Source organism: Pelodiscus sinensis, chromosome 5 (genome assembly GCF_052426305.1).
Source record: "Pelodiscus sinensis isolate ZL-2025 chromosome 5, ASM5242630v1, whole genome shotgun sequence".
NCBI classification, from domain to species: Eukaryota; Metazoa; Chordata; order Testudines; family Trionychidae; genus Pelodiscus; species Pelodiscus sinensis.
In genome coordinates, this window is record NC_143056.1 from 10,871,512 (window position 1) to 10,883,527 (window position 12,016).

General features: G+C 45.1%; 1 protein-coding gene across 3 annotated transcripts in view; it reads right to left on the minus strand.

Moving 5' to 3' along the window:
• The window catches only part of CCDC198 (coiled-coil domain containing 198), a 45,770-nt gene extending 38,430 nt beyond the window's left edge, over positions 1–7,340 (minus strand). For 2 of the 3 annotated variants that reach the window (XR_016349576.1, XM_089778309.1), the window contains exons 1-2: positions 6,949–7,340; positions 2,847–2,929 (exon numbers count right to left, since the gene is read on the minus strand). Coding sequence is in view for 2 of the 3 variants with exons in the window: in XM_089778309.1 (XP_089634435.1) it covers positions 2,847–2,929; positions 6,949–7,174 (309 nt within the window). In the remaining variant the exon portion in view is untranslated. The remainder of the gene's footprint in view (positions 1–2,846; positions 2,930–6,948) is intronic. The other variant, XM_006135241.5, reaches the window with a different exon arrangement.
• Positions 7,341–12,016: the final 4,676 nt, after the last annotated feature.

Consider the following 12,016-nt stretch of genomic DNA (forward strand, 5'->3'; position numbering starts at 1 on the left):
TTTTCCTGCCTCCAAGTCCCCCCTTTAGAAAGCACAACTACCTTTCTAAACCTTTATTTTCATTAAACATTACATCATTAGTACAAACATAAAAGCTATTTCTATTACTACATCTTTTACAACAACAATCAAATATGAAATCTTTAATAAGCAAAAGCAATATAATCATTAATATCCCCAATATAATTCTCTAATCAAATTGGTAAACACCTAATTCGGCAACGGGACTTAGCAGATACCATCGCAGGCTGGTCTGGGCCTGGAAACTGTCAGCAACACTTATGTCATAGCCCAAAAAAATTGTATAGAATCCAGGCTGGTAGATGCAGTAATATCCAGTGCCTGTAAAGGCCTAGACACCAGCCAAGCTAATCAATTGATCCTAAATAGTTTGAAGGATCTGTCCAGCTCTGTGTCCCCTTCATTAAACACAACCAGATATTTGGACCAGAGACTAATTGGATTGTTAATTAATGGAACTAAATTAAAGAAATCAGAAGGTCAGTATTGAAGAATAGGGTATGCATTAGCCACTATCACCCAGCCCTTATGGAGGTGGTGAGTCCGCATCTCCCCCCGTGCCTATCCATGGGAGTGGGGAAGTAGAAAATCCAGAGGCCTATTGGGACAGGCCATAGTATAACCTTTGGGCCCCTCTGGGTATTCCCACTTACGGCAAGCAAGAGCATATAGATAGAGTTGAGAGCATCGCTTATTCTGAAGGTGTGGGGCCTCCCTATACCCCAGGGATTGTTGCACCCACTTTGATAAGGAAATTTTATGTACCTGCCCATTTAACATCATGACTAATCTGCCTAGGTTTGATGTGGTTGTCACAGAAAACAAATGAATACCGAGCTGGTCCAAATAAACAGTACCTACTGGTGTTTGACTATCCAGACAGACCACTTCATTGAACTACAATTGTTAGTCTCTAAGGCTATGTCTACACAGCAGCATTATTTCACAATAACTGACATTATTCCAAATTAACATAGTCTGTGTCTACACACAAGCAGTTATTTCAACTCGAGCTGGAGAACTACTTGCTCCAATTCCCGTAACCTCCATTGTATGAGGCGTAAGGGAAGTCGGAGGAAGAGTGCTCTTTCTTGGACTTCCTTCTCTATTGACAGTGCCAAAAGTCAAAATAAGCTATTTCTCCTTAAGCTACGCAATTAGCTTAGCTCAAATTGCATAGCTTATTTCAAGTTTAGCCCTGCTGTGTAGATGTCCCCTAAGGTGCCACAGAACTACTAGTTGTTTTTAAAGTTACAGATTAAAACGGCTACCAATCTGAGACAATAAAATATGGTACCTCACTCACGCTAACTGCAAACTATAGTCCAGCCTGTAAATCTTTCACCAGTGCCACTAAAGCAGTGAATATAATGTTGCTAGTGGTGAGCAGCTAAATTTATTAATCCATTAGCGTATCCTACCACGGCCAAGAGGCAGGAGAGGTTTCAAGCTCTAAAGTTCAATTTTGCTGAATAGTGGGTAATCTGATCTCCTCTTGACTCTTGCATGGCTCAGTTCCCCACCAGTAAAACAGGGCTGCCTCATGAGTAGGGCGACCGTATTTCCCCAAATATGGCGGGGGCTGCTGGTGCCTGAGGGTTCAGGCCTGCAGCGGGGATGGGGGAGGGGAGGCAGAGAGGTGCTTAGGGCTTCAGCCCTGCAGTTGGGGGAGAGCCCTCAGGCTCCAGCTCTGGGGGGGAGGGGAGAAGGGAGCCACTGGTGCTCGGGGCTCCAGCGGCTGAAGCTCCAAGTGTCGGCAGCTCTCCGCGCATCCTGCCCCACTGCAGGGATGAAGATCAGCCCCGCAGCATGCGGGGTGGGGAGGGAGGGGGAGATGCCCTGAGCACTGGCGGCTCCTCCCCTCCCCCTGCTGCAGGGGAAATACGGGACAATGTGCCTGTTTTTTTTTTTTTTTAAACGTCGGGACACTGGGAACATACTTCAAATATGGGACTGTCCCAGTAAAAACGGGTTGGGTGGTCACCCTACTCATGAAGATGTTGTGAGGATTAAGTCCATTACTGATCAGGCAGGGCTCAGATACTATGATGATGGGGACTATTTAAGAAAATGGGTAGAAAAAAGCCAGGGCTACACTAGACCTGGAAGGTCAGGTTAAGGTACACAACTCCAGCTATGTAAAACACATAGCTGGAGTTGGCTTAGCTTAAGCCGAGCTTGGCGCCATCTTCATAGAGGGAGGCTGACAGGAGCAAATGATCCCAACAGCTTCCCCTACTCTTCATGACTGTGAGGAGTACCAGCGCGGACCAGAGCCACTCTCGGCATTTGATTTAGCGGGTCTTAACTAGACCTACTAAATCAAATGCCAGAAGATTGATCTCCACTGCAGTAAGTGAAGATGTGGCCAGAGGCATGTTAGTGGTTAGCATTGATTGAGGCTTCTACTTATTCTGGCTCTTCCACTAGGAGGAGATTTGGTCTCATGCAATTCTGATGACCCATTCAATAGAGGGCTTCTGTGCACAGACTAGCAGAAGGACAGATAGGCAGACAGGCAAAGGAAGCATGTTTTTATGTAGTCCAACATTTCTTAAAAGCAGAGACTATTCCCTTTTACACGGTGTGAATCAGGAGTAAGGCCACTGAAATAAATGGTGTGACACTAGCTTAAAAAGGATTATAATCAAACCCACTCTCTTTATAAAATGCCTTCATTTCAATTTTGAGTTACAATAATGACCAGCAAAGCTATAATTTCTTACCAATATAATTCATTCTGATTACAGAAAATACTAAACATTCCCAGGATGCTCCCATTACATCCAAATAACTCTGTAAGTAGCCTTTTAAATTAATCTTACTTGGAGTCTTCGAGGAGGATGCCGTTTAATAATACTTGTTTCTCCCTTTTCCATCATGATGTCAAAAGAAATGGGTCTGGGCACTTGAACAGAGGAGAAGAAGCCAATAACAGTTTGAATACAATCTCAAATCATTAACTAGCAGGCTATATTACATAAAAGCTTTATGACCTTGTGGTTATAGTGTAACATGATTTACCTTAGCCTATGCTCTCAAAATACAAATAGCACATGGTGAATAAAATGCATCTGCCGGACACAAGAGCTGAGTGACTACCAGCAAAAAACTTCCCTGAATATTTGCTCAAAAATACCAATGAATTCCCTTTAGCCATGCATAACATCGACAGGCAGAACTGAACCTGGGACCTCTAGGGCTACATCTATACTGCGCTCTTTTGTGCAAGAAAATATGCAAATGAGGCGAAGCCATGAATATTGCCGCGCGTGTGCAAGAGCTGTTCTGCCTGAAAAAAAAGCCCTTTGCGCAAAATGGCAGCTCATTAAGTATGTAAATGAGGCATGGCACTATTCACTGCTTTGCCTCATTTGCATATTTTATTGCGCAAGAGAACGCAGTATAGATGTAGCCCTAGAGTGTAGTGCATGAGCCGCTATAGCATGAGCTAAAAGCCAGATGCCTGTCAGCTAAGGCTGTTGAGCAAATGCATTCTCTCTGTCATTACACAGCAGTTGTGTGGGTTACATATGTTCATGTCCTTTGCTTTCCACAGACATTCCTGCTATCAGCTAGTACTGGCACCAATAAATATGGAAAATGCCATGCACCAGTATTGGTAGAGCCGTGCAAACCCGTGGATGTTCACAGCTCATGTGGATATGGATGCAGATGCAAATTTGGTATCTAGAACCCTGCAAATGTGCAGATATCCGCAGCTCGTTTTGGGGGGGGGGTACAGATGCAGTTGCAGATACAAATTTTGTGTCTGTGGAGGGCTTTAATATTGGGGGAAACAGAAGTTTAAATGGACACATTTGAGTATCTGCACTTGACTTCTACACTCAGGAAATAGAAACAAAACCTTGTGAGTCACTTGACCAGTCACAACCAGTGAGAGTATAGGGAATACGCCCTTTGACTTTAACTGGAATAAATCAACCCCACCAGTGGGACAGGGCTCTGGAACAATTTTTATAGTGACGGTGCTGAGAGCCACAGACCAAACTGTAAACCCTGTGTCTGACGGAAACCATTTCAAGCCAGGGGGTGCTACAGTACCTCCTGCACCCCTAGTTCTAGCACCTAGGATTATGGAACACAAAATTAAGCTTTATCAACTATTTAACAAATACAGAAACAGACACATGTGCTGAGTTAAAATACATTCACATTTTAGCGAAAAAGGCCCAAACAGCTGAGTTTGCAAGAGAAAAGGTTTACCTGCCATTTATCGGGAAAAAACCATTTATAACTTAGATTGCAAAACTCTGCTTTTTAAAAATGACTGTTCTTAAATCCATAGGGCTAGTTAGTGCCTACACAATTTCTGATTGTGGAATAGAAATGCAAAGACAGTGAATTATTAAAACATTAAATGCAGCATAAGCTCAGGGCTAGGATTTGGGCCAGATCTACACTAAAGGGGAAGGTCAAATTAAGAAATGCAACTCCTGCTATGTTAATTAAATAGCTGGAGTTGAGATATATTCGAGTTTGCCTGCCGTCCCCACAGTAGAAGACTTACAGGAGCAAATGCTCCTGGCACCTTCCCTTACTCTGTGCAGGAGCAGGAGTACTGGCTGCCGATGGGGGCACCCTCTGAGTTTGATTTAGTGGGCCTTTACTAGACCCACTTAATGGAACTCCGGAAGATTGATCATGGCAACTTCGATATTTTACTTAATGAAGACATGGCCTTCGAGTTAGTGGCAAGGGAGTCAGGGGGACCTGAGATCTGTTCCAGCTTTGATACTCAACTGACTTGCTGCATGAACTTGGGTAAGTCATTTCACCTTTGTAGGGTTCTCTTTCCCCTCCCAACATTATTATTAATAATTTATTTGGCTTGAGATGTACAGGCAGTCCCCGACTTACGCGGATCTGACTTATGTCTGTTTATTCCCTTGGGGGCACCTGGCATTGACCACCCCATGGTGCAGCCCCTGTTGCCTAAGTAGCACCTAGGAGCTCCAGTCGGGAATCAGGACCTCACTGTGTTAGGTGTTGTACAAGCACAGGACAGAAAGAACGTCCCTGCCCCCAGAGAGTTTACAATCAAAGTCTATTTGGAGAGAAAGCGGTTTAGGACAGGGGCTGTCCTCAGAGGTCTGCACAATTTCTAGTACAACAGCACCTTGATCTTGGATGGGCCCTTGTGCATGACTGCAATACAGATAATAATCAAATGAAGCCCCTGCCTAAATTTCAGAAATTCTACTGCTTTTTTTCCCTTTGCTCTTCAATAGCAAAGATACCTCAGAAACAACAAGTAGTCCTGTGACACCTTAGAGACCAACAAAGATATAAATGACCAGGGGTCGCCACATGGTGGCGAGCCCCACTCTCCAGCCGCACGGAACCGCACACTGCACATGCGCTGACCGTGCTGCACGCCCGCACCGGGCTAAAATCTACTCACCATGGGTGAGTCGATTACATTAATTGTCGAGCCCTGTAAATGATCATGAGCTTTTGTGGGTAAAACTTCATCAGATGGCCTAGGATGAAGTGGGTTATACCTATGAAAACTCATGATCCAATATATTTTTCTAAGTCTCTAAAGTGCCACAGGACTACTCATTGTTTTCAAAGTTATAGACTAACACGGCTACCTCTCTGAGAGTTTTTAAAGACCTCACTTGCTCTGAAAAGTGCAATTTAGCACAAGCTGAAATGAATCTTTGTGAACAAAATAAAGCATTTTGTGTAACAGATATTTGTTCGGTTAGACAGTGGCTCCAGCTAATTCATCATTCAAATGGGATACACTATTATTATCAAAAACAGCACATGTAATGGAATATGACACTTCTAGAGATGACTTTTCATAAATGTACTTGCTAAATACCCCATGGTTAGCTCTTTGCTAACTGGAGTATTTATTTAAGTGCTGTGGCTGTCACAAAACACTCCAAATGTCATGCTGCATATCTAGAGCCAATCTATATTCATCCCTAGACCCTCTCGGTTCCTGAAATGTGACTTCTATCAGGGCAGCGGTACATTTCCTCTCATATGCTCTATACGTAGCATAGAAGGAGGAAAATTTCCAATCCTGCTAAGCACATTAAACCAGTGACTGCTAATGAAATTCACTGTTAAGTACAAAGTAGGACCTAATCCTGCATCTGTTTACTCATTTGAATAATCCCATTGAAGTCAAAGGAGATGTATTTACATACAAATGGTAGGGTGGAGTGGTTCCCTTATTGTTTGTATTACTTGCATATTTAAAGCAATGTTTCCCGTTCCAGACCTGTGTGTAACAGACTCTGGTCTAGGGCCTCCCTGGTCCAAATTAGCTGTGCTGTGATTCTCAGCTTCTCTTGTAAAGAACATTGAGATGTACTGGTGAAAAGGAGAACTTGATACCATTCTTATAATTGCTTTGATTTACATCGGCTTGCCCGAATGGTGAATAATTCTTTTGGGTTTAACTCAGGTGGTGTGTAGCTCGAATAACTACATACACACATAGTAGAGACATAGAGAAACATATTAAAGTGGTTGCTACAGAAATACATGGTTAGAACCTGTCCTGCAACTCTTCTCCAGCTAGTCCGATTGAAGTCAAGGACACAGGGACAACTTTCTGTGTGTAAGGATGACTCACACAAAGAAGGACTGCATGCGCTGGGCTATTTGAGATGTAAATAAATAATTGAGACAGTTTTCTAAAAGAAGCTGATTTTTTCCCCCACAGGGCATGTCAGAACTAGACACATGCCTAAAGTAACATGTACACACACACTCACACAATTGCATTTGCTAAACCTGCAGATTCCCATCATTTGTCTTAATTAAAATGCAACGATTTGCTGCTGAGCCAGGTCAACAGAGATCATTCAAACTCCAAAGCACAAACACTCAGCTAGTCGGAGCACTGTAGAAAGGGCAGTCACTTATCCACGACCAGGTTACCTGTGGAGCATCTGCCATACCGAGTTTCTCTTAGGGGTGGAAGCTGCCTTGGAAACACTGGATTTCTCTCCTCCAGGCCTGCGAATGAACATGCACAGCTGTCTCCCAGGGTGCTCCGAAATCCACACACCGCTGCAGTGCAAGGAGAAGGAAGCCCATCCTCTTTGGTTTGCACGGGGGCCACTTTTGTCACCTTATGATGAGCCCTGGAGTAGCTCAGGCCCATTTTGCTGAGTTATGGCATTCAACGCATAAAAAGACTAGGTGAAGGAGTTCCTGGACGTGGCCGCTGCACAGAGCTGTGCCTTGGGCTCCCTTTGAAGGCAATGCCTGTGTGTAAAGCTCCCAGGTTCCCTCCACGGCAACGTTCACGGTCTGCCTGACCACACACATGCAGAGCTGATTGGGTGTCCGGTAGGCCAGTTTCCATGGCTATGCCTCCCCAAACCCTTCCTTCCTGAATCCCGATTTGGTAAGCCCCGTTAAACATTGACCTGGGCTGGCCACTTCCTGGACCGACCGAGAGCCTGGCAGCGCTTGAATATTAAACTAATTCAGAGAAGTCTGAGGTAAACACCAAATAACAGAGTCTTCCCCTCCCCCATAACTATTTATAATGTTACACACTTTTCCTGAAAGGTAGCTGCTCATTTAACCAGGGAGTGGCCTGAGAAGTTTCTCTTTGCTTCTCCGGCCAGCTGGTTTGTAAAAGCATTGGTCTCACCAAGGAAATTTTGTCCTTTAAGCACCAGTGGGAAGAGAAGGCGTCAGGTATTGCAGCCTGCAGCCAAAGAAGAAGAAAAAATCCTGGGAAGTGCCACATTTGAGGAACTGCCTTTTCTTTACTCTGGTATATCTGAGAGCATTTCCGGCCCCGTAACTTCTATTCACTTGCAGGCATGTAACCCGGAGTAGAATGTGGCCCCAAAGGGAGAACAGCAGAAGGGAAAGACCCGCACTTTTGTGTCCTTGGTGCTAACAAAGCACCTGCACCTTGCAACCCTATCCACTCCTCACAGTGCTAACCCACCACTTCTCTAATTCTTAGGCAGGCGAAGCTCCTTTTCGGCATCTGTGCAGGTTTTGCATGATTACAGACAAATCCCCACTTAAATTAGCAGACGTCACTCTCTTTGTGTAGCTCTAAGGAAAGACTTTGAGGTTGGCCAAGGAGAGTAGAGAGTCCCCAGAGACGGCTGCAGGGCTGAGTTCCTAGCCACTGGCAACCTCTGTTGGCTTCCAGACCATGGATGTTGCCGGACCAGAGAGTTCCAGACCACAGAGGTTCAACCTGGAATAAGGCCAATATGCTGGGTTGAGTCTAATCAAGCTCTTTGCCAACTGGGCTTGCCAGGTGTCCGGTATTCAACCGGACAGTCCGGTTTTTGGGCCCTCTGTCAGGTAAAAAATTCAGAAAATACCGGACATGTGCAATGTCTGGTATTTCCTGGTTTCCCGGCTGGGTGCCCGATGGAAGCCTGGTGGGGGCGAGGGGAGTGGCTGGGAGGCGGGGGCGCGATCGGCACTTGGAGCCTCTGGTTGCGTCTGATGTAGGGGTGGAGGAGGAGAAGCCCTGTCCGTGCTCCTAAGTGCGGTTCAAGCGCGTTGTGGAGCCATAGTCAGACTCGCTCGTACTTCACCGGGACCATGCTCGGGACAGACAGCGCCCTGGGATCTGCATGTGCCCAGGTCAGTCCCACTCCCTGTCCCCCACCCCCGCCAGCCAGCCCCACTCCCCCCTGATCTCCCCCGAGCAGCCCTGCATCCCACCGGCCGCTCCCTCGATCTCCCCCACCCAGCCCCCCTGCCCCCGCCTCCCTGCCAACCCTGCTTCCCGTTCCCTCCCCCCTCCTCCAGGCCCCTCCTGGCCAGTCCCTTCCTGCCCCCCAATCAAGTGTGTCCGGTATTTTTTCTGAAGCTACCTGGTCACCCTATTGCCAACTCTTCTCTTGGGAGAGGACTTTGACAAGGAACAAAGGCGAGATGTGAAAAGGTACTTACCTGCCTATGGTGCCCACTGGGATTTCCAAAGCATTTAGATACCTGACCCCCATTGCAATCAATGGGAGTTAGACACATCTGAAAATTCCATTACGTGAGTGTCTGCCTCTTTAGGCACCTATCTACCCTAACAGCTCTGGCCCAAACTGTGTCAGTGCTTTGCTGGATCAAGGCTTTCTACTTCGGCTTGGGAATGTCATGCATGCCATCCCAGAGAAGAGAAGCAAACTTCAGCTGCTGGGGTCCTAGTCAAAAGGCTACGGAGGCCTGTCTTGTAAGGAGGAGCACTGGCGATAGTATGAAGCCCTGCAGACCATGCCTAGTGCCCCTGAATGGTGAGCACCGAGCTTAAGGGTCTTATAATGACAACTCAGTAGCGGGACCACTCCTGGCTCATGCACACAAAAGGGGCATGAAGAGTGGGGAAGCAAATTCAGCTTGAGAGGGGAGTTAATATTTCTGAAAAGGCTTTTTAAGAACAAAGACCCCCAACCAAAATCATGGCCTCATGGTGCCAGGAGCTGTACGAACACAGGGTAAGACTGAAGCCCAGCCCAGAAGAATTGCCAGTGTAACCAAAGAGTATTATTTATCAGCCTCAGTTTACAGATGAGGAACTCAGGCACAGAGAGGTGCAGTGACTTGACCATGGTTACATAGGAAGTCAGTGGCAGGGTCAGGCATCAGCTGCCGCTGTGCTGTGTCTTAGTTGATTTCCCCTCTTCTGTGTGGGGAAGTCCAGTGAAGTCCAGGAGAATTTTGCCACGCATTTCAATGGAGTTCAGGATTTTACCCTATATGACTGTTCTGAGCTCCTAGCCCCACCCTATTTGTCATTCTGGCCTTTTATTCTATCCCATTTTCAGCGTAATGATTTGGCAGATTTGTCTGGAGTTTGGGGAGTGCAGGAGGCCAGTTAATGAGCTGCCATCATTGTGCAGTGGCCCTGTGTAATGCAATCAGCTAGGAATGACATTCCTTGGCAGAACTTACTCATCCACAAACCACTTTTACTGCTCCATCAAGTTAATGTTTATACCACAAAGTATTTTTCTCTGCTTATGACGTTCCTTCACAATCGAATGGAAATTGTGGATACAGAGCATGAGGTATCTGGTGATATGATGCCAGGTGACAAGAGGGGAAAAAAAGATAGAGTTTGGGGCTGTTTTTTGACACTGCTATAACACAAGATGTGTTATTTGGGTATGTGGATTTGGTGGCCTGTCTGGAACATGTGGGATATGAAAATGGAATAAGTATTTACAGAATCAAATATTTTTCTCAGTTGGCTAGATATTTATTAGGCTTGGTCAAAAATGTCCAGTTTGCTCTGGATAGTAAAAAAACCCGGCAAAACTTTCTGAGCAAAAGACCAAAAACACCATGAAGGGATTAAAACAAAATTTAAAATCTGATCAGTTATGGAAACTTGTTGATAGTAGATTTGTTTTTACCGCATTTGGCAATTTTTTTCATTTTGTTGGTGGAAAAACTGGAAAATGATGCCCAAAAGTGTGTGTGTGTGTGTGTGTGTGAAAGAGAGAGAGAGAGAGTGTGTTTATAGTATATAATTTATGTTAGATATAATAAAATATTTAATATAGGCAATTTCCTGGTGACACCTACAGTGAGCAAGTTTAACATAAGAATGGCCATGTTGGGGCAGACCAATGGTCCATCTAGCCCAGTAGCCTGTCTTCTAATAATGGCCAATGCCAGGTACCCCATTGGGAATGAACAGAATAAGTAATCATCAAGTGATCCCTCTCCTGTCACCCCCTAAAAAACAGAGGCTGAGGACACCCTTCCTATCATCCTGGCTAATAAGTAGTGATGGACCTAGTTAGGCCTCAGCTGGAGTACTGTGTCCAGTTCTGGGCGCCACACTTCAAGAAAGATGTGGAGAAAGATGTGGAGAAATTGGAAAGGGTACAGAGAAGAGCAACAAGAATGATTAAAGGTCTAGAGAACATGACCTATGAAGCCAGGCTTCATGAACTGGGCTTGTTTAGTTTGGAAAAAAGAAGATTAAGGGGGGACATGATAGCGGTTTTCAAATATCTAAAAGGGTGTCACAAGGAGGAAGGAGAAAATTTGTTCCTCTTGGTTTCTGAGGACAGGACAAGGAGTAATGGGCTTAAAGTGCAGCAAGGGAGGTTTAGATTGGACATTAGGAAAAAATTCCTAACTGTCAGGGTGGTCAAATATTGGAATAAATTGCCAAGGGAGATGGTGGAATCTCCCTCTCTGGAGATATTTAAGAACAGGTTAGATAGACATCTGTCAGGGATGGTGTAGACGGAGCTTGGTCCTGCCTTGAGGGCGGGGGGTTGGACTCGATGACCTCTCGAGGTCCCTTCCAGTCCTATAATTCTATGATTCTATGACCTAACCTCCATAAATTTATCTAGTTCTTTTTTGAACCCTGTTAAAGTCTTGGTCTTTACAACATCCTGTGGCAAGGAGTGCCACAGATTGACTGTGTGTTGCGTGAAGAAATCATTCCTTTTGTTTGTTTTAAACCTTCTACCTATTATTTTCATTTGGTGACCCCTAGTGCTTATGTACTAGTAACAAGTAAATAGCCTTTCCTTAATTCTACAATTCCTTAAGCTACAATCGTTTCTTAATTCTACAATTGAACCCAGTAAGTAGTGATTTCCCTGATATAGCCTGATCATACCTAGTGTGATAGCCTATATTACGTGTCAAAACAATGGCTCAGAAGCTTTTTCTACTTTTCAACCCTGCAAAGGCTTACGCACCGGGAGTTGTCCCATCGACTTTAATGGATCCACTCGCAGTGAGTCAATAAAGCACATGTGCAAGTTTCTCTAGGCCTAGGGCCCTTCTCTGCTTAGCAGATCAAGACACGTGCTATAGACAAATGCATAGAAAAATGCTAAGCATTATTAAAAAGAAACATGGCAACATTTGGAGGAATGATTGATATGGTCCAGCAAGAATCACAGATTCTGGGGCCAGAAGGGACCACTGTGATCATCTCGTCTGACCACCTGCATAATGCAGGCCATAGGACTTCCACAGACTCATTCCTAGAGCT